The 23,120-nt window shown below is 34.3% G+C and overlaps 1 protein-coding gene across 2 annotated transcripts; it reads right to left on the bottom strand.

Moving 5' to 3' along the window:
* Nucleotides 1–82: 82 nt before the first annotated feature.
* LOC106772721 (probable glutamate carboxypeptidase AMP1) lies at nt 83–20,143 on the bottom strand. Of its 2 annotated transcripts, none has more exons than XM_014659288.2 (10): nt 19,056–20,140; nt 16,014–16,256; nt 15,559–15,711; nt 15,350–15,421; nt 15,067–15,154; nt 14,867–14,950; nt 1,562–1,650; nt 767–880; nt 520–654; nt 83–406 (listed from the first exon to the last, which is right to left on the bottom strand). In XM_014659288.2, the coding sequence occupies exons 1-10, from the start codon at nt 19,992–19,994 to the stop codon at nt 224–226; spliced, it is 2,100 nt and encodes a 699-aa protein (XP_014514774.1). In that variant the 5' UTR covers nt 19,995–20,140; the 3' UTR covers nt 83–223. The 2 variants fall into 2 exon arrangements, 1 of the variants encoding a protein (XP_014514774.1); XR_002669043.1 differs by lacking the exons at nt 83–406; nt 520–654 and adding exons at nt 2,787–2,894; nt 3,284–3,315 and having other exon boundaries at nt 854–880; nt 19,056–20,143.
* Between the last annotated feature and the right edge of the window lie 2,977 nt (nt 20,144–23,120).

Genomic DNA, 23,120 nt, shown 5'->3' with positions numbered 1-23,120 from the left:
AATGATTTATTATTTTAATTTAAGAAATAAGAATAATATTTTAAGTCAAGTTTAACTTTCTAAAGTAATTTCTTGACAAATATTTAAAGGAAAGGTAAACCAGTAAAAACGATTCCACATAATAATAGTAAAAACTACAAAATTGAATTCTCATCAAAGAAACAATAATAGAAACTGATTTCCAGTACAACTAAGAGAAATATTTCCATCTTTTCCACTAATTTTAGGCCAAATCTCCTCTTAGTGCTGAAGCAGCTCTTTGAATAGCTCTAACCACCCTCCAAAGCTCATGTTGAATTGCTGCCAGCCTTTCTTTTTCACTCATTTTAAACATCTCAGACATAGAGTCAGCGATTCCAGGGAAGAAATCCAACTTGCTTTCATGGTCTCTGGTAGGCCCAAAAACCTGTGCAGTAATGTAATGTAATGACACAAATTAGCAATTTATCATATGACAGTTTTAACATACAATTAGCACAAAAAGAGTTTAAAGTGCACATTGAAGGCAAACACACTCACAAGATGCTTGAACCATTTTCTTCCTGGAAGCCCGTCAACATCTAAGAAACCTTTTTCCGTAAGCATTAATCTATCATTCAATGCTCGTATCTTCATATCCACAAAATCATCTTTGTTTTCTTGCAGTCTCAGTTTCTGCATTACATAAAGACAAGTAGAAGAAGGCATGATAAGTAAGAGTAATTATGTCAAATTTAAATCACAAGTAATGCTAATACACTACAACCCATTGCACTTTCCTTTTTACCTTTGATTCCTCATTAGCTTCTTTGGCAGCAGAAGCAAATTCTTGAATCGACGCAGTTAGTGGATGTAGAGAAATTTGCTTGTCTAACAAGTTGCTCAATATGTCATTGTACACCTATCCAAAGTGGTGGAAGGTTATGTAATCAATAATGATACTATAATGTTTTGCAATTGATAGAAGACATAGAAGTTCAATGTTAAAATTCATAAAACTTCTTTCAATTCACCCCACATCTTACCCTCTTTGCCTATCAGCCAAATATTAGCACTCTATTCTTTCTTTAAAAAAATAATTATTTCTAGTAAAGATAAAATCAAATTATAATATATAATTAGATAAAAACCTTACAAATCAAATTTATAAAATTAAGATAGGTATAAAATAAAAAAATTTAGTGATTTCTCAAGTCCTATGCTTCACTAAGTCATTATGATTTGATGGTCAAGTGAGCCTAGCTCAAAAGATTAGAGTGATCCTTGTCGTGGGTTCAAGTTGTAAAAACAATTTTAGTATTCATGAAAACTTTTATAATCAGATAAAATATCTATAAAAAAATTTTGATTAAAAAAATATTTATAAAATTTTTTTAATTAGAGAAAATATATGTATGATTTTCTAAATTATTTTGTATTTTTATTTTTTTTTTCTAGAAGATTAAATTGTTACAAAGATAAGAAGAATGTAATTATCCTGAAAATAATAAAATTATTCTCTTTTTTAAGTATAACTATTTATAATATCAAAAGATAGTACTTAGAAAAAGTTAATCAAAATACTTATGAAGATAATGCATACCTGTAACTGATCCGCATAAGACACATAATTGAAAGGTATAATGGAATCATCAGCAAGACGAAGTGCTAGTAGCCCCCAAATTCCACTGACTGATACAGCACAGAACAGATAAGATATATATGACTGACACATGGATTCGCCAATATAATTATAATTTAAAGTTTTTGCTACGAGGGGTATTAAACAAGAAAAAAAACCAGTTAATTTATATATAACTATTTTATTTATTTGTTTTGTGGTGATTTTTAAGTTCTTTACTCTCTTCAGCATTTTTTTTCTTCTTTTCAATGAATTTAATTTATGTTTATTTTAAAATTTAGATTTCCTAAACAATATTTTTAATTTAAAATATTTAAAATGCTAAACATTACTGTAATAATTAAATTTTAATAGAATAAAATAATGCAATATAATATAATAAGTAATCATGTATATTATCAGTTATACTGCTTAATAATTATTTGGAAAAATAGAAGTTAATTTCGTCTGTATTAACAAACAACCCAATATAAAATACACTTATTCCTTCTATCAGTTTTAGCATCCTACAAACAGAGTTAGGGCATAAAGCGTATAATTCAACTTTAACTCCAAGACTCCAATATATTACTATCGGTAAAATGGGTGTTACCTACAATACTATTAAAATAGTTCTACAAAAATATAAAAACTAACGAACTAAAATTTATCAATGCCCAACAAAAAATATTATCTTGAAACTAAAAAAAATCAATAAACCAAAATTAAACTTTCAACCCTTTATTTAACAAAACTTCTCCATAAACTTAAATCTTTTTCGTCCTTTATTTAATTTTCCAGGTGCATCATCCTACACTAGATTTGCTTCTTTCAATCATATTTGATTTTTTTTTTCTTATGGCGTTCATATCTTTTATCTTAGTTGACCTCTTTAATATTTTGACTGATTTTGTTATGCCTGAATTCTCTATAACTTCAATCAACTTATTTCTGACTTTAGACGATTTCTTTCTTGATAAATATTTATCGTGTTTTAAATTGTAGTTTCTAGTTTGTAAATAAAAGGTCAAACCAAGCATTTAGGGATAGAACTATTTTTTAGGAATATAGCTATTTTTTAGCCAAGTAATTATTTCAGCCCACGTTTCCTGCGTGAATAAGTGGATTGGTTATATTTCAAATTAATTTTCATATTATAAGTTTGTATTATCATTCATTAATTAAATAACAGAGAGTGCAGACTTACAAAATTATATTATCAATCTTCTGTTCACATTTGGTATCAGAGCTCTTTCACATGGGCTTGAACCAGAAAAGTCTGACTACATTGGGTGTGAGTAAACCTAGAAGGCGTCTGAATCAAGATAAGAGTAGAGTGCAAACCGTGAATGTGAGTTATTAGAAAAGTTGAAACATGGCAAATTTAAACAAGTATGTGCAGCCATCAATTTCCAAATTTGATGGCCACTACGATCATTGGGCAAAGTTGATAGAAAATTTTCTTAGGTCCAAGGAGCTTTGGTATTTGGTGGAATATGGTGTTACGGATGTTTCTACCAATGCAACAAAAGTTGAAACTAAATTAATGGAGGAGCAAAAATTGAAGGACTTGTAGATAAAGAATTATCTATACCAAGCAATTGATAGAGAAATTCTGGGCACTATTCTCAATGATGAGACATCCAAAGATATATGGGATTCAATGAAGCAGAAATTTCAAGGGTTAACCCGGATAAAACGTACACAATTACAAGCTCTACACAGATTTTGAGCTCCTACAAATGAAGGATGGAGAATCTGTGAATTCATACTTTGCCCGAACTTTGAAGATTGCTAAAAGCATGAAAGCATACAGTGAAAATATGCAAGAAAATGTTATTATTGCAAAACTTTTGTGGTCAATGACAATGAAATTTAATTATGTAATATGTTCTATTGAAGAATCCAACAACATAGAAGCCATGACAATTGATGAACTTCAAAGTAGTCTTCTCGTTCATGAACAACGAATGATGTTAACTATATATGAAGAGCAGGTGATGCAGGCTGTGACATATCAGAAAAGTGAGAGAGGCAGAGGAAGAAGAAGAAGTTAGTTTCGAGGAAAAGGTAAAGGAAGACAATCATTCAAAAAAGTAAAAGTTGAATGCTTCAAATGTCATAAACTAGGACATTTTCAGTATGAATGTCCTTAGTGTAGAAGAAGGAAAATTATGCTGAAGTTGACAACAAGATGGAACAAGAGGATGAGATCTTGTTAATGGCATCCATAGAGTTTAAGGGTGGGGGAAGAACAATGAGTGGTTTTTAGACTCTGGATGTGGTAGCCACATGAGTGGTAATAAAAGTTGGTTCACACAATTAGATGAAGACTTCCGACACAAAGTAAAGCTAGGCAATGATACACACATTACTGTCATGGGGAAAGGCAGTGTACGGCTGGTGGTGAGTAATGTCCCATAATGATATCAAATGTCTATTATGTTCCTGAACTCAAAAATAATTTATTGAGTTTAGGACAACTTCGAGAGAAGGGATTGTCTATAAATATCCAATACAACAAGTGTATTATTGTACATCCTGAAAGATGGCAGATTATGGAGGTTAACATGAGCAGTAACAGAATGTTTGTGTTTATAGCTATTGTGACTTCAACAAATACTACATGTTCCCAGGCCACTCTAGAACAAAATTCTCAACTGTGGCACAATCGAATGGGACATTTAAGTTATGTTGGCTTAAAATTTCTTGTTTCAAAACAAATGGTGAACGGGCTGCCATCTATCACTACACCTCAAGATTTGTGCACACACTGCCTTGTTGGAAAAAAACATCGAAATGCTATGTCAAAGAGGAGCTTATGGAGAGCATTAAAAAAATTACAGCTAGTTCATGCAAATCTATACGGTCCTATTCGACCTTCATCCAGCAGCAATAAGAAATATTTCTTAAGTTTTATTAATGATATGTCTCGTAAGACTTGGGTGTATTTTTTAAGCGAGAAGGCAAAAACTTTTTCTTTGTTTAAAAGTTTCAAAGCAATGGTGAAAAAGGAAGCTAGAGAAAACATTCTTTGCTTGCGGACAAATAGAGGAGGTGAATTCAACTATAAGATTTTTAATGATTTTTGTAAGAATCATGGCATACAAAGGCAGTTGACAGCAGTTTATACTCCTCAGCAAAATGGAGTTGTTGAAAGGAATAACATAACTATCATGAATATGGTTCGGTGAATGCTTATAGGAAGACATGTTCCCAAAATATTTTGGCCAGAACCAATAAGATGGTGTATTCATATTCTTAATAGGAGCCCCACAACTACAGTACAAGATAAAACTCTTGACGAGGCTTGGAGTGGAATAAAGCCTTTTGTTACTTATTTTCGAGTATTTAGGTGTATAGCTCATGTACACACACCAGATCAACAGAGAGTTAAGTTGGATGAAAAAAAGTAAAAGATGTGTTCTTCTTGGAGTGAGTAAGGAGTCCAAGGCTTATAAATTGTTTAACCCAGTCAGTCAAAAGATCATTATCAGTAAAGATGTTATATTTGAAGAAGAAAAAGGTTAGGATTGGAAGCAACATGATAAAAATAGTCAACACATTGTTTTGGATTTGGGTGAAAATACAACACGGGATATATAGTGACATCGAAGAGCAAACTAAACAGAATGGAGCAAATTCTTCAAGGCAGTAAGCAGTAGAAAATTTAAATGAAGGCAATGTTGAAATTAACATTGATCACAATAAGTCTCATCTTCCACATACTGATACTTCAGTTGAAGAAAGGGTTAGAAGATGTAGAAGAGAACCAATTTGGATGGTCAATTATGAAAAGGGAGAAGGCCTCTCAGATGAAGATAGTAAAGAAGCAATGGTGGTGATAGAAGATGACCTAGTGACATTTGAAGAAGCTATCAAAAGCAAAACTTGGAGAAATGCAATGGAGAGAGAGATGAGGCCATAGAAAAAAACAAAACATGGGATTTAATAGATATGTCAACAAGAGTCAAACCAATCGGAGTCAAATGGATATTTAAAACCAAACTCAAAGAAAATGGAGAAATTGACAAATTCAAAGCTAGGTTGCTGGCTAAGGGGTATGCATAACAATATGGGATAGACTACAAAGAAGTATTTGCACCAGTGGCCAAGATGGATACCATACGAATCATTCTTTGAACAACAACTCAATATGGCTGGACTATTTTCCAGTTAGATGTGAAGAGTGCATTTTTGCATGGGGATCTCAAGGAGGAAATATTTGTGCAGCAACCCGCTGGTTTTGAGAAAAAAGGTGAAGATGGCAAGGTATACAAGTTATGAAAGGCTCTTTATGGACTCAAACAAGCACCCAGAGCCTAGTACAACGAGATAGAGACATACTTCATGAGTAATGACTTTGAAAGGTGTTTTTTTTAACACACATTGTTTACAAAATCAAAGGGAGGTAACATTTTAATTATGAGCTTATATGTAGATGATTTAGTATACATTGGAAATGATGAGAGCATGTGTGATGATTTTAGAAATTCAATGATGTCAAAAGTTGATATGTCAAACTTAGGAAGATTGAGATATTTCCTTGGAATAGAAAATCTGCAGCATACACATGGAATTTTTGTGTGTCAAAGGAAATATGTTCAAGATGTATTATCAAGGTTTGGTATGAAGGAGTGCAATACAGTGAAGAATCCTATTGTACCAAGAACAAAACTGTCAAGAAATCAAACAGGAACCAAAGTGGATGTTACTCTATTCAAACAAGTAGTTGGATGTGTCATGTACTTGACTGCTACAAGACCAAATCTAATGTATGGAGTAAGTTTAATTAACAGATTTATGACTAATCCTACAAAGAATCATTGGCTAGCTGCTAAAAGAATACTAAGATATTTAAAAGGCACTACAGAATTTGGAATTTACTACAAGAAAGAGGATAGTACTAGCATAATAGGCTATATAGACAGTGACTTTGCAGGAGATGTAAATGATAGGAAGAGTACATCTAGATTTGTATTTTTCCTAGGGCCTGGAGCTGTTTCTTGGTCATCAAAAAAACAACCAGTGGTAAAATTATCTATAACTAAAGCTGAGTACATAGCAACTGCTTCCTGTGCTTGTCAAAGTATTTGGATTAAGAGAATTATGGAGACTCTCGGTTTCAAAAATTAGAATAAAGTTTTGGTTTTATGTGATAATAATTCAGCTATCCAATTGTCCAAAAATCATGTCCTCCATGGAAGAAGTAAACATATAGATATAAGGTTTCACTTTCTAAGAAATCTTGTTAAAGATGGAAGTATTGAACTAAGTCATTGCAACACAAAATCAGATAGCTGATACAATGACTAAGCCTTTAAAGCTAGAGCGATTCCTAAAACTCAGGAACATGTTAGGTGTGATTGAAGCATCTGAAGTAAACTAAATTGTTCTTCAACATTTAGTTTAAGGGAGGGAATGTTGGTAAATGTTTATTGTGTTTTAAATTGCAGTTTCTAGTTTTTAAATAAAAGGTCAATTACTGACCAAGCATTTAGGGATAGAGCTATTTTTTAGCGTAGTAGTTATTTCAACCCACGTTTCCTGCGTGAAATTAGTGGATTGGTTATATTTCAGTTTCATTTTCATGTTATAAGTTTGTATTATCATTCATTAATTAAATAACAGAGAGTGCAAACTTACAAAATTATATTATCGATCTTTTGTTCACATTCTCAACAATCTTGGCCGACTTCTTAGTCTTGTCCGAAATTTTACTCATCAGATTGTCTGACTTCTCAATATCCGAGCTTCTCATACCTGGGTTCTTCTCAACATCTTCATCTTCCTTTTCGTCTGGTTTAAGAGCACTAGATATTTCCTTTTCAAGAGCCTCCTTCTTCAGCTCCTCAAGCTCAACCCTATGTTTATTCATGATTTCATTAACTTCATCTAGAAGCCTCCATATCTGCTGAATCTCTTCATCTTTTTATTTGAGTTCCTTTTCCACATTTGCCTTCTCTACATCTGTCGCACCATTTACCGAGATAACTTCATTCATTATTGGGACTGAGCTCTCCATGTCCATTGCACCTGAGCTCTTTGCCATCAAAGAGATTCCACACTCTTCTTCATCTACTTCTTCCGTAAGAAGGTTTCTCATTTTTCTTCTTAGTTCAACAAAATTTAGTAATGTGACCGGATTTACCACAATTGTAGCACTTCCTCGATCTACATTTGTTTACATAATGACCATGTTTGCCACACTTAAAACACTCCACTCTTGACCAATCTCCTCGGTCTTTCCCTTGTCTTCAGTCATGCCAATTCTAACCAGTTTGTTTTTCACTCTCATTCTTAAAATTACCGCGGCCACATCCACCTCATCCTTGCTTCCTCGTCCTCTACCTCCAAGACCTTGACTCTCAGTAATTTGAGTTTCATTCGAGTTAAATTGTGCTTGTAGTGCTTGATCGAGAATTCAACCGTTCATCCAAACCCCTCCTTTATTTGTGGGCTTCCAATGACCCAACAAGTTCATCCACTATGAGAACGAACAAGTCTTTCGATTCTTTGATGGCACACATGATACTTTCGAAATCTTTTGTAAGTGATCTCAAAAATTTTCCCATAACTTGACTAAATGGCATTTGTTCTCCATTCATGCCGAGTTGGTTGGCCACCTTCTCCACCCGAGTCATGTACTCTGTTATATGTTCTTTGGGCCCTATTTTCAACTGTTCAAACTCTCCTTTGAGTTGTGGTTGTCACCTTTATACGCAACATCCAATATCTCTCAGGCTTCCTTTGTCGATGCAACATTCATTATATTTTCAAATCTCAATTCATCTACTGCATTGTAGAGAAAACACAATGCTAACTCATCTTTTGCATGTGTTTTCTTCAATAGGGTTGTCACCATCTGATGTTCATCTTCATCAAGTTCAACATACCTGTCTCCCAAGCTTCCCTTGCCAATTCGTTATTTTTTCAAATCTTAACTCAATTATTGCATTATAGAGAAAACACAATGTTGACTTATCTCTTGCACGTGTTTTCTTCAAAAAGGTTGTCACATTCTGATATTTGGCTTTATCAAGTTCAATGTACCCATTTTCCACGATATCCCAAATGTCTTGGGATCTCAATAACGCCTTCATCTGTAGACACCAATTATCATAATTGGTTTTTCTCGACAATTATGGTACACTCATACCATTAACAACCTATTCCTTTCACAAAAATTCAAGCATTATTTGACTCTCCTCTTTCTCCTCTTCTTTTCTCTCTCAGTATTCAACGCATAAAGCTCTGATACCACTTTATTAAAAATCTCTCACGCACAAAGGTATATTTCTGTGTGTACATTTCATTAATTTAATAACAAAATCAATAAACCAAAATTACACTTTTAACTCTTTTAAATTTAAGTTTGTTTAACACGTTTCTCTTTTCTTTTTTATTCTTCTTTTTTCTAATGTTGTCTTCTTGATCATATCTGAAAAATCCTCAAACTTGTATTTTCATTATAGTGGGAGTTCAACATCTGGCTTCATAAACTAACTAGAGTTGCAGGAAGACTTTATTCCTCTATTGAATGATGTTTGTTCCCGATATCCCTCCCTTCTTGAGAGCAAGAAGAGGAAAACTCAAAGCTTTACTCAATGGTCTTTCACGGCATTGGGTAAAGTTCTTTTTTTTTTTCTAAAGACCAAAAAGGTTAGAGACATGGACGATGATGCTTATCATCATCTCCAAACTATATAGGAAGAATTTCAGAGCTTTGGATTTGATCTGCAATGGCTGAAACCTCATGTTGAACCTGCCTTAGATATGAAAATTCAGGTTGAGGAAGTTCTTGTTGTGAAAAGGTTCAACATACCAGTCTTTCACCATATCTCAAATGTCTTAGGATCTTAATAACGCATTCATCTGTAGGCACTAATTATCACAATTGGGTTTTCTCGACAATTATGTCACACTCATACCATTGACAACCTTTGTCATCTCTCTCACAAAAAAAAAAGCACTCTTTGACTCTCCTCTCTCGTCTTCTTTTCTCTCTCGATACTCAGAACATAAAACTTTGATACCACTTTGTTAAAAATCTCTCACGCACAAAGGTATATTTCTACGTGTGCTACCTTTCATTAATTTAATAAGGTTATTAAAATTGTTGTACAAAAACAAAATAAAAACAACTAATAGTGTAGCCGTACAAAAATATAAATACTAACCAACTGAAAATGTATATTTGAATCTATCAATGCCCAACAAAAAAATATCTCCTAAAACTAACAAATCAATAAACCAAAATTACAATTTTAACCTTTTTTAAATTTAAGTTTATTTAACACGTTTCTATTTTCTTTCTGATTCTTCTTTTTTCTTCTGTTGTCTTCTTGATCATATATGAAGAATCCACAAGCTTGTATTTTCATTATAGTGGGAGTTTAGCCTTGGGCTTCATAAACCAACTGGAGTTATAGGAAGACTTTACTCCTCTATTGAATGAATTTTGTTCCCGATATCCTTCCCTTCTCGAGAGCAAGAATAGAAAACTCAAAGTTTTACTCAATGCTCTCTTACAACATTGGGTAAAGTTCTTTTTTTTTCTAGGATTAAAAAGGTCAGAGACATGGACGATGATGCTTGCCTTCATCTCCAAATGGGAAGAAGTTCAGAGCTTTGGATTTGATCTGCGATGGTTGAAAGCTCATGTTGACTTACCTTAAATATGAAAAAGTTATTTTGGAGAACAATCTGGCTATTTTCAAGATGCAAGCAAAGATTTTGAAAACAAAGATGACTAAAGCAGAGATAAATCTTGAAATAAAAAGAAGAGATTTGGTCAAAGTAAAAGAAGGATTTGAAGAATGTTGACTAACTTCTTTAGTCAAGAAGTCAATAAAGCCTCTTATTCTCAAAGAGCAGATCTAAATTCAGTGAATTGCCTCGTGTTTTTCAATAAATTGAAGAATACAATGTACAAATTGCACTAAAGGAAGCCTAACATCCCTCCACTGAATGAATTCCAGTAAACTCAACAAACAAAGAATATAAAATAGTTTCCCCCCTTACAACTCTTTATTTATACTCCTTCAATTCCTCTAACTAACTGCTAACTGACACTTTTTGCTTTCCACCTTTATTCTTTCTCACGTATACATTTAATCCTCTATCAATACCTCCCTTCTTCAACAACCTGGTCCTTAAGGTTGAAATCAATAAACAATTGCCTGATGTACATCTTCTCTTCCCAGTTAGCTCCTTCCATTCATCCCTTTTGCCACTGAACCAAAATCTGAGATGTCTCCTCTCCTTGTTGGTTCTTGTTTCTCCTTTGTAGTACTCTTAAAGGTATGTACAGTGGAACTTCCACCTGCAACAACTCCCCTTCCACCGTAGCTATTTTTAATTGTGAAACATGAAACACCAGGTGTATTGTTGACAACTACAATTTAAAAGTCACTAGTCCTATTTGTTTTTCAACCAAAAAAGGACCTAATATTGAGCAGACAATTTGGGATGCAACTTGGTAGGCATAAATACTTGCCTATAGGGTCTAATCTTAAGAAAGACCCAATCCCCGTCTTTTATACTAGACTCCCTCCTCTTCCTGTTTGGATACTGCGCCATCTGATCCTGGGCTCTAGTTAAATGATGTTGCAGTTGCTTGATAGCTTCATCCCACGTTTGCAAATCCTATGCCACTGCTTTCACCAATTTTTCTCCTGGCATAAACCTTGTTAAAGCAGGTGGCAACCTTCTATAAACCATTTCAAATGGAGTGCACTTAAAAGCCCCTTGATAACTAGTGCCCCTTGATAACTGGTGCCCTTAGGGCTATACTGAACAAAAACACCTCAAATAAGTCTCAAGTATCCTATTCAAAACCTTCGTCTGACCATCTGTCTCCGGGTGGTAGGCTTTACTCATTCTTAATTGGGTAGCCTTTATTCTAAAATGCTCCTTCCAAAATATACTGATAGAGGTGGATCCCTATCACTAACAATTGACATTGGTATCCCATGCAAACGTACCATCTCTTTTACGAAAACTTCTGCAATTATCCTGGCTATATAAGGATGTTTTATGGGTATGAAATGCCGATACTTACTCAGCCAATCCACCACCACCATTATCGTTTCAAACCCCTTAGATTTTGGCAGTTTGACCACAAAATCCATACTCACTTCTTCCAAACTTGCCTTAGGAATAGGCAATGGGTGCAAGAGTCCCTGTGGAGATAATGCCATGTATTTATGTTGTTGACAGACCAAGCAGGAAGCTATGTAGTCTTTCACCCTCTTCTTCATGCCTATCCAGTGAAAAGCCTGGGCACCCCCGAATAACCCCTTATAGTAGTATTATAGAATTTTGCTAGAATCCTCGATATCCACTTTGACTTCGCTAAAAGCACCAACCTTCCCTTATAATGTAGCCTCTCATTCTCCAACATATAAGCAAGGTGTGAATCACGGTCCTTCTTTACTTCTTCCACTATCTTTTTCAACCCATCATCTTTCTCTACTTCCTCTATTAATTCCTGGAAATCGGGCCAATAGGGTCTGGTTATGAACAATAAAGTGTTGTCCCCTTCTTCTCCTTTCCTAGACAACACGTCAACCACTTGATTCAAAGCTTCCATCCTGTAATATATATAGTTTTGCCAAGCAGTTTTGCCAAGCAGTTTTGCTGATTTTGTGTCGTTATACACTGCTCCAACAAATACTTCAAGCTCTTCTGGTTTGTATAAACACTAAATCGTTTTCTCAACAAATAGGGACGATAATGTTGAATGGCCAACACTAGTGCCATCAGTTCCTTCTCATAAACCGACTTACCCAATAAACATTACGAGAAAGCAACCTATATTCCCTTCCCCAAAGCATCATATTCAACTTGAAAGGGTTGTGAAAAATCTGGTAAAACCATAACAGGGGCAGTGGTCATTGCCTTCTTAAGGGCTTGTATGGCATCCTCTCCTACTGTTGTCCACTCAAACTTCCCCTTCTTCAAGAGATCCGTGAGGGGTCTCGCTATCTTTCCATAATTCCTTACGGACCTCCTATAAGGTAAGTCCAAAAAAACCTCTCAACTCTTTAATGCAATTGGGTGATGACCACTCTGTCATTGCGAACACTTTACCTCCATCCATCTCCACCCAGTTCTGAAATCATATGCCATAGATACCAAATCTGCCTCTTGCCAAAGTCACACTTCTTCCTGTTAGCAAACAACTTATGTTGGCCTAGCACTTCCAAAACTTGTCTAAGGTGTTACTCATGATCTTCCCACGACTTTTTGTATATCAAAATATCATCAAAGAAGACCAACATACTCTCCTTAAAAAGTGGCCTCAATAGTAAATTCATCATATCTTAAAAGTTGTCTTGAGAATATCATTTTCCTTCATCCTTATCTGCTGGTACCTCGATTTGAGATCCAACTTGGAAAAATAAGCTGCTTCTAGTATGGTAGCGTACCCACTCCCCGATTTTGCCCTCCACCTCCTGAGTTCTACTTTGGGACTGGCGGTCCTTGAAATTCATTTTTTCTTTTGTCCAAGACCTCCACCTACACTCCCATGTCCGTTTGATGGCTCACTAAATGTTTCCGTCCTCGCTACTATGCCCGTATTGGCCATATATCGCCTCTATGTCAATCCTCCCTTAGAAGCCACTCCACCACCAGTCATCCTCGACACGAGCCCCACTTGCTCCACATCTCGAGCCCTCTCCATCGTAGTTAACAAATCGCGCGGATCGTGAGGCCTGATGAGATCCCTGAGTCCTTCGTGTAATCCCACAAAGAAATACCCAAGAAGTTGTTCTTCCATCGTCATCTCATTGCTTGAGCCACCAAAAGTTTGAACTCTTGTACATATTTCTCCACCGTCCCTTTCTGTCGCACCTGCTACCAATTTTCCAAAGATCGTTCCCCGATACTTACCTCCAAACCTTCTGACCATTGCCTCCATTAGTGTCGCCCAGGTTGGGTTCTTGATTTTCTTCCGTCAAAAGCATAATCAGTAATTTGCTCCCCCTTCCATGCATATGTAAACCAACTTCATCTTCTCCTTTTCTGTCACGTTCTACAATTCGAAAAACTTCTCCGCCCTAGCAATTCACCCCATGGGATTGGTGCCTTCAAAAGTGGGTAATTCCAGTTTTTTCATCCAGCTTCTCTGAACTTCACCACGCTCCTCTTCCGATTCGTCCTTCGATTCCTCCTCATCTCTCTCCCGACCTCCATTAACGAAATCACGACTGCCTTCAAAACTCCTCCCCGGTTCCCTCCTTTTCTCCCAAGGATGCAACCCACGTCTCGAGTCATCCCTCACATCTTGGGTCGGAATTCCTCCATTGTCGCTTCCATGGCATCGAATCGTCCTTCCAAGGCACTCACCTTGCTCTTCAACATGTCTCTCCTTCGATTGTGATCCAACAAGTCAGACCAAACTTGATGGACTTCTTTAGTCAAGAAGTCAATAAAGCCCCTGATTCTCAAAGAGTAGACCCAAACTCAGTGAATAACTCGTGTTATTCAATGAATTGAAGAATACAATGTACAGATTACACTCAAGGAAGCCTAACCTCCCTCCATTAGATGAATTCAAGTAAACTCAACAGACAAAGAATATAGAATAGTCCCCCCTATAACCAACTCTTTATCTATACTCCCCCAATTCCTCTAACTAACTACTAATTGACACTCTCTGCTTTTCGTCTTTATTCTTTCTCACATATACTTTTAATCTTGTATCGATGTGATTTGGATACTGGATATGGTAAACCATGATTCAAGATTACTTTTTGTTGAATAATTTTTTTAGGTGGTGAACATGTTTTCTTTTCATCTTTATCAACATTTAGATGATCCCATATGATTCTTTTTATGTTGAACTTGTTTGAAATGAATTACAATAATTTTGTTCTCAAGTATATTGTATTCATTGTCTGTTGAATAGCTGCTACTATGTGATTAATCTTCATTAAACCGAAATCAGAGTATGAAATCGATATTTAATGGTTCATGTTTATTTAAAGCTTCACGACCTGACCAAACCGTTTTATATCAGGGAAGACAAAAAAAATTATAATATAACTAGAGAAATTAGATGTAGACAAAAACTAATTTGAGATAAAAGATCCGTTAATGAGATATTTTGTTTATTGGTGTGTATAGACTTTTAGAGGTACATTAGCATGTTTTTTAAAGATTCTATCTCAACTTTAAGTCGGTTAAAAAATATATCATCTCATGACTGACACATGATTCGTCAATAAAATTATAATTTTAAAGTTTCTGCTAAGAGGGGTATTAAACAAGAAATCAAACCAGCTACATGGCGCAGAAAGAATGGATCTCCAAACTCTGTCATCCAGTTGTAGGAGTCGAAAGCAGTGTGATAAACAGGATAATCTAGAGAAAAGACATAACATTATTCAACACATAATGCATGAGTATGTGATACATTTTGACATGACTTTTTCTCAAATCATATGGAACTCTTTTAGTCCATATCAATGAGGTGGTACCTTTTCCATAATACATATCAATAGATGGAACCCCTGCATGTTGCACAAATGGAACAAAATCAGAATCAACTCTACTCAGCCTTTGAATCTGCAATCAACCAAGATAAAAATGGTAAGCAGCAAATATATGGTTTTTCATCACCATCAATTAATGCTGAAAGATTTTTTTTTCAATTTAAAATTAGATTCCTAAATAAAAACATTGGCAGGAAAAAGGGAAAACAATACATATGAATCTATCAAAACTCTAAAGGCATCTAGACAGCCAAGAAGTTAGTCCTACATTAGATTTTCCACCACCAGCTGCCCAATTCTGATATATCGTTGTACCCTCATCAGAGTCAGGATCCTTGACCTGAAATAAACAGACATGAAACTTGATGTAAAGCATTAATCAAATACCATGATCAACTGTGTTTAAAACACTATATTAGGAACCTATCACACTACCCCATGCAGATTTGCATATGCATGTATAATTACTTCAAATACCTCTTTGATGATATCGAGAAGGAGATCATCTAGCTGAGGAGTTGATCCAGCAAATAAGCCAGGCCCTTGAACAGCACAGTCTACATTAAGGTATGCTACAGCTTTGGAACCAAGATTAACAAGGTTTTGTTCAACCCACTCTGTGGATCCTATCTACAGAAACAGATAAACTTGATTTAGAGAGCACATTACTGGAAGTGACACCATCATTGAAATAAAGAAAATTGATCAAGATAAAAAGCACAAACTATACATTTACTTTTAAAGCAAAAATCTTATCAAAGACTCTAACTCAAGATAGTGGCAACAAAGTTAGGTAAATAAGACAAATGGAAGTAGAGTTTCACTTTCACCACATCTGTCCATATTCATTGAGTTGCCATTTATGAAAATCGTGTGGCGACATAATGAAAGTGGTTAACCATGATGAACTCAAGATTAGTGGAGCTACCTACCATTCCAAATTCTTCTGCATCCCAACTGCATAGAACGATGGTCCTCCGTGGAGTCCACCCCATACGCAATAGAATAGCATATCTACGAGCAATGTCAAGTAGGGCAGCTGACCCACTGTTGGGGTCAACAGCACCATATGTCCATGCATCTCTATGGTTCCCGAGCAGAACATAGCGATCAGATTCTTCCCGTCCCTTGATAATGGCAAAAACGTTTTCAATGGTAGCCATTTTCATTTCTCCCTGAAAAACCAAATAAGCCAGACTCAAAACATGCACAGAAAACATACAGCTTAGTTAAATATTCTTGTACTACATTAATGTTTAGTAGTTGTTAAGATGAACATCAAAAAAAACTCGATATGCTGTCATAATCAAAAACATACCAACAACACACACGAACAATAAATTGGATACCATATCCAGGATGTTTAGAAAGGCTAAGCTTTTGGTTAATGTTTACCAAGAGGCACATTACACTTGGCCAAAAACCTGAACTTCAAAAAATAACTAAACATTTCACTGTATATTTTCTCTATTGTATTTTAATTTAAATACAAGGTCAATTTGTTTTAGACAAATAATTAGTGAATTTGACTATTCTACCACATCTAAATATTATGTGTTTTCTGTTACATATTAAAGAAAAATTTTAAGTTGACAATATATGTAAGTTGATCTCTTTTTCTTAATAATGCAAACGAGAATTTAGTTAGAATACACATCTAATCAAAACTGGTTGGGTATGATAAAAGAGTTCACTTTTATCATAGTTGTCTTAAAAATTATATAGAGTGATTTTAGTTAGTTGACTATAAAAGACTTTCAGAGAAAATCGTACATACAACTATCAATATATATGGTAAATTTCTTTATTTTTATAATAATTATTACTTTAGAAAAAGATGAGTGGCGTGAATTGCTCGGAGGTAGAGAAGGAGTTTGGTTCCTTGGATTTAATGACTGAATGGGTGTCATTTTAACTATGGGTACACACGAATTTTCCTATTTCTGGGAGTGTTCGTATTAAATCATTATCTTGGTGTTGAGTGGTGTAACTAGTTGAGATCATGTATGAAAGTAAAGAGAATGGTGGATTGAGAATGTTTATTATTGAGACTATGCATCAGAGGTATTGAGATTGTGTTATAAGCTTTATAATTGGTGGACAACCTATATTGTTGAGACTGTGTATATTTTGATAATGGTGAGATAAATCTTATGATTTGTGGGAGAATGCATGATAATGAGAATGTGTATAGAATTGTGATATAAACATGAATTTATGTTATTTTCTTGTACTATCGTCAGTCATTGATGAATTTTTGTACTGTGCTACGATAATAATATGTTGGACTCTTGTTTAGAGATAGTGATTGGAGTGTCACTTCTCTCTGCATGGGGAGGTGGATGTCTCGCCCAAAATTACTTCGGCTCGTGTGAGTATGGTGGTGGGTGTGCCTAAACGAAATTTTTACTCGTAACTCCTTCAGAAATCAGAGAGATAGGTGGGAAATCACGATGGAAGACAACTCGAATTGCCCTTTTGGGAACAGGTTTCCTGTTAGTGATAACATCTTATGACGACATAGTAGAAGGAAACGACATTGGGTCACGAATGAATTGACGGTGATGGAAATGTTGTCATGGAATATGTTGTATGGTTATATTATTCTGTATTTAATATGAATATGATATTTTGTATGCTATGATATTTCTGGTTGTTCACTCTTGCATATTGTGGTTGTGGTTTCCACCTACGATGAATGTATCTATACGGGAGTAGATGGCATTGCAGATAAAGGCTAGATCGAAGTAGCTGACGAGAGTTGGAATCTTTATATCAAGGTTGATTACTTGTTATGTATAAAACTTTTCAGACTTGGTATTTTTACGTAAAAACGATATTCTAGAATTTCATACAACGTTTATAATTATGTTTTGCTTCCACGATTTAATCAAATAAAGTTTGATGGTCTTAAAGAATTTTTGTGAAAAAAAACTTTTGCACCGTAACATCTCGAAAATCGGAGTATTAAATACTTACTAGTAAAAAATAAATTCACTTTTGGTGCATCATGGATACGCGATAACTTTACACTATTAATCAATCAGAATTCATAATAGGTATAAATGTAGAAATGAGCATACTTTGACTAACATTGTCAAATTCAAGAGTTTATGTAAACTTATGAGAGTCAAGTAAACTTGATTCGCAAACTTGACTCGTAAACATGTAAGAGTTTATTTCAAATGAAGAAACATTATATGAATAATATCCTAATTCAAATAAGCCTACAAAATTATATAATTTGAAATAAATAAAATTTATAAATATATTTTTCATAGAAATATTATAAAACATAAATACTTGGATTAATATAATTAATTTTGATGCATTTCGAGACATAATGTTATAAGTTTTTTCATTAAACATTTACAAAAGAGAACTGTGAAGACTTAGGGTTTATTGTTGAGAAAAACAATTTCATTTACCTATTAAAAACCAAAACACTAGAAGAGGCTATGTTAAAAAAAAAAACAACACTCAAGACATAATGCGAGAAGGTGGCAAGACTAGGAGGCGGAATGACGAGCATGACATAAGCACGATGGCTAATCAGGAACAAAGAATGAGCAGAACTCGAATGAATCACGAATGGAGTGTGATTGAGCGCAGGCGAAGACGACCTGAAAGAGGCGAGGTGATAGCAAACGAGATGCCCATGGAGAGAGATGGAAGGGGCATAAGAGATAGTGTCAATCAGGTCATGAAACCTTAAGTACCAAATGAACTTGTTTTTCTTTTCCTATTTCAAGCTAGTAAAATTGTTCCAAACTCACGATTCTACATAAACTTATCCATTTTACAATCAATTCTACCGAATTTACTTAAAATACAAGTTTACTTTCAAGTTAACTCAGAAATCAAGGTTTAGAAACATAAATTCGTCCGAGTTAACTTTAGAGATTGATACTATAAAAATTCTTATTTATACATGCATGCATGGACAAAAATATGAAGAAGTGAAAGAAAATTACCTCATAAGTGAAATTGAGGATGGTGGGGCCAGGACCAACATTCGTAACCTTGGAGGACTTTAGGGTACCCCTCCAATCCAACGGCAGAGGAGCTCCACCAAGAGAGGCCAAGATCCTCTCAGCAGCCTCAAAAGACAAAGGCATGGATGGAATTTTAGGAAACCTTCTCAAAACCTCACTATCATCCAAACCCAAACTCTCGCCGCCATCCACCCCACCCCACCCAGGACTCAGCGGGTCCCCAATCCCCCCTCTCATCACGTATCCCCTCTCAAAACCTCGGGGCCACGTGTCCCCCTCCCTGAACACCATCACTGCCGCCGCACCATGCCTCTCCGCCGCCTCCACCACCGCCCCACGCCCCAATCCCCCGTCGCTCCTGGCCACCGCAACGCACCCCGCCACCTTCACCCCCGCCGCCGCCAGCAACCGGAAGTCCTCCTCCCGCCCGTAGTTCACGAACACCGCCGCAGCCCACGCCGACCCCGACGGCGAGTACGCGTGGTACGGCGCCACCACCTCCCCGTCCCCCTCTCCCTCCCCCAACTGAAACTCCAAACTCGAACCGTCACCAAAATGCGCCGAGAGAGAGGAGCGCAGCGGGTAGGACAATAGCACGCGGTGCTTAGCGGTGCTGGTTCGGAGCCCGAGGGCAGTGAAGTGGTTGAGCACGTAGCGCGCGGTTAGGGAGGCGGGTTTCGTTCCCGCGAGGTGAGGGTGCAGGGTGAGCGCCCGCAGGTAGTTGGAGATCGTGGCGTTGGAGGAGGACGAGAGGAACACGTGGCCGAAGCGCGATGCGTCGAGGGAAGTGGCGGAACGGAAAGGGAAATGCAGGGAATAAAATCCCACCACTCCAATGACGATTACCGTGACGAAAGCCACCAACGGTGACGGCTTCGCTGCGAAAGCCCTTACGGGTTTTAACCGAAACTGAAGCATTCTTTGTCGGTGAATGAAGTGGTTGCAAATGGAGTAGGAGGCTCTGTTATGACGGTGGAACGGAGAGTTTATGTTAGTTTAATAATGGAGTTCGATGGTTATTGGTGTTCGTTTTTGGTTTTTCTGTAAGGAAACACGATGGTTCAAATAATATTCTATTACTATTAGTTTTGGTTTTATCATGTCTTTTACTTTATTTTCTTTTATGGAGTTCATATATTAATGTTTATTTATTTATTTTGTGTTGTTTTCTAATTTAAAAAATTATTTTTTAAGTGATCCGTTAAAGAAAGAAAAGAAAAATGAGATGTAAGAGAATAAAAAACTTTAAAGTCATTATAAAATAAAAATGAAACTTGAGACATGAAAGAAAATATGTTGATAAAACAAAATAAATAAAATGGTTCAACCTCCTTAAGAAAATAAATCATCCTTATATGTGTTATAATATGAAATATCGTTATTATTATTATTGTTGAAAAAAATATTTTTGTATTTCATATTAAAAGAATAATGATAGTTATATAATAAATAGTGGATAATTTGTAATGTGAAATGGAATGTTTTAGAAAGTGTATATAAGATTGAGATTGAGCGAAAAATAACACTGATAGTTATTATAACCTACGAAGATTATAACGTACAAAATGTGTATATTATAATAGTTATAAAAAATAAAAAATAATTTGTTGTGTATTTGAAAGAACAGAGTGTAAGGCGGTTGGTTATTCTTAAGTGAAGAAATTGTACAGAGAAATTGTATATTTACATGTTTTATTAAATCAAACAATATTTTTAGTCTTTGAATTTATTTAAAATGAAATTAAAATAGTTAGGAAACTGCATATATTTTATATAATGATATATTATTATTATTATTATTATTATTATTATTATTATTATTATTATTATTATTATTAAGTGAAGTTTGATTTGTGAGGTTGGAAGTTGAAGTAAGCGAATTTCGTATGATGAAGGCTTACATGGTCTAGATTCAGTTATCTGTATGGAAATAGAAAAAATAGTACTTGAATGGAATTGTCTATTTCCAATTTAAGCAATTTTCTATTTTTTTTAATAGAAGAATAAGGGGTCCTTTCGAGTAAATAAATTGTATGTATAATTTTATAAAAAGAAAGTGATATGTAATTAGTAATGTTAGGTAAATTATATAAAGGTGATTCTTCTTCTTATCACATTACCTAACTTAAAACTTTTTTAATTTTATCTATATTAAGATTGAGGTTATAGTTTTATAGTGTATATAAACAACTTTTCCCAAATTGACATCATTAATTAACATATATTACAAATGATTACAAAGATGTCTTTTTGAAATGGAGATGGATGAATTCAAGGTATTCACATTGCTAAATCAGATTTTACTTTTTGTTTGGTTCATTCTTTGGAAAACTCTTTTCTATTTTGTTCTTTTAAGTTGTACTTTATAATTATTTAGATTCCTAGTTTCAATTTTCTGCCAGCTTGAAAATGTGAATTTCAGTTGCATCTTTACTAGGTTGTTTTAAGATTTGTTTGTTTCATTAGGCATTTAAATTTGTTTCGAAGTATTTTCTTTACATTGCATTTTATCTTCAAGTCTTAGGTTCATTGTCCCTTGCATCTTCAATTTCAATTGCATTCATTAGGATTGAGTACAAACTCTGCATTTCCAGTTAGCTATTTAGGTTCTTTTTTTCTCATTTTCTTTGCATTAATAAGTGATAAACACAAATTCTAGATTAGTCTAACCATAGTTTTGATTTCTAAGCATTCTTTTTTCTGATTGACCATCATCCTCCATTTAATTTCATGATTCTAGATTTCTTAAAATTGTTCCATCTTCATTCAATTAACTTTAGTATACAACATTGCATAAAATCATGTCAAGTTCACATATCTGCATCTGGCTTTGTGAATCTAAAAAGATTAGATCTTAGTTGCACATTTTCAGCTATACATATGCATTTTCATCCCTTTGAACATTGCATATATTTCCTTCCATTCTTTGAATTTGTTTTTTTTTGGCATGGCTTGGTATTTATTTCCTTATATTGTGTTTCACTATCCTATTAAATGTTGTATGTAGAAAAAAATTGAAAACTATGAATCTATAACGAGCTATGGTACTTTGACACGGGAATACGGACAAAAACATTTATATAACAAGCGTAAATAATAATATTTTAATTATAATTAAATTTTTTTAATTTAAAATCATAATTACATTATTATATTATTAAACATCGTGTCAAATGAACGTCTTTTTTGTATGGCGTGTCAAACTATATTGTTTCATCTATAACAACATCTTTTCAAATAAAAGAAATATCAAATTCAGATTTATTAACTATTTCTTTCGGAAGTTAAGAACATTATGGACGAGTTCGTGATATAAGTTTAGATCTTTATTCATTTAAAATTTTTGAAATCAATGATCATTGTCATAATAGATCATCTTTAACTTCTCCATCTTATTTAAAATTATAAATTTAAGTATATATATATTTTACTAATATTTACTTGTGTTTTTGTTTTTATGAACAACTTATTGATTAAAAATGTTCTTATTTTTCAAATATTTTCATTTTAAGTATCTTTATTGACATTACAGATAAATAAAATAAAGATAATGATAATATTTATGTTGTAAAAGTATCATGATCATTGTTATTCCTAACATAACATGTTTACTTTTTAATTTCTAATTTAGAATATGTTTATTTTTAATTTGTAAGACTGAACATATATTATTTCTTAAATTGATAAATTAATTATATTTTTAACATTTACAGTTTATTTTATATAATAATAATTACTTTTGGTTTGAGATTATTCCGGTTTATTTATTATTAAACATATTTCATGTTAACCAAATTAATCAAATCATTTGAATCATAAATAAAAAAATGTTTAAACCTTTTTTTGTCCCTAAGTTATAAGCGGATGTTCACTTTAGTTGCCGTTTTTTAAAATTTAAATCTTTGGTCCTTAAGTTATAAAAAAATGTATCAAATGAGTCCTTTTTTAACTTAAAATACTGTTTTTGGTTGTTTCTTAACAACTGCTACATCTTTAGATTGCTCTGATTTGTTTCTTAATAATAACCGCACTTAGATTACTCTT

The sequence above is a fragment of the Vigna radiata genome, chromosome 8, assembly GCF_000741045.1.
Source record: "Vigna radiata var. radiata cultivar VC1973A chromosome 8, Vradiata_ver6, whole genome shotgun sequence".
Lineage (NCBI taxonomy): Eukaryota > Viridiplantae > Streptophyta > Magnoliopsida > Fabales > Fabaceae > Vigna > Vigna radiata.
The sequence above is the reverse complement of the archived record's forward strand: the minus strand, read 5'-3'. Positions and strand labels throughout refer to the sequence as shown.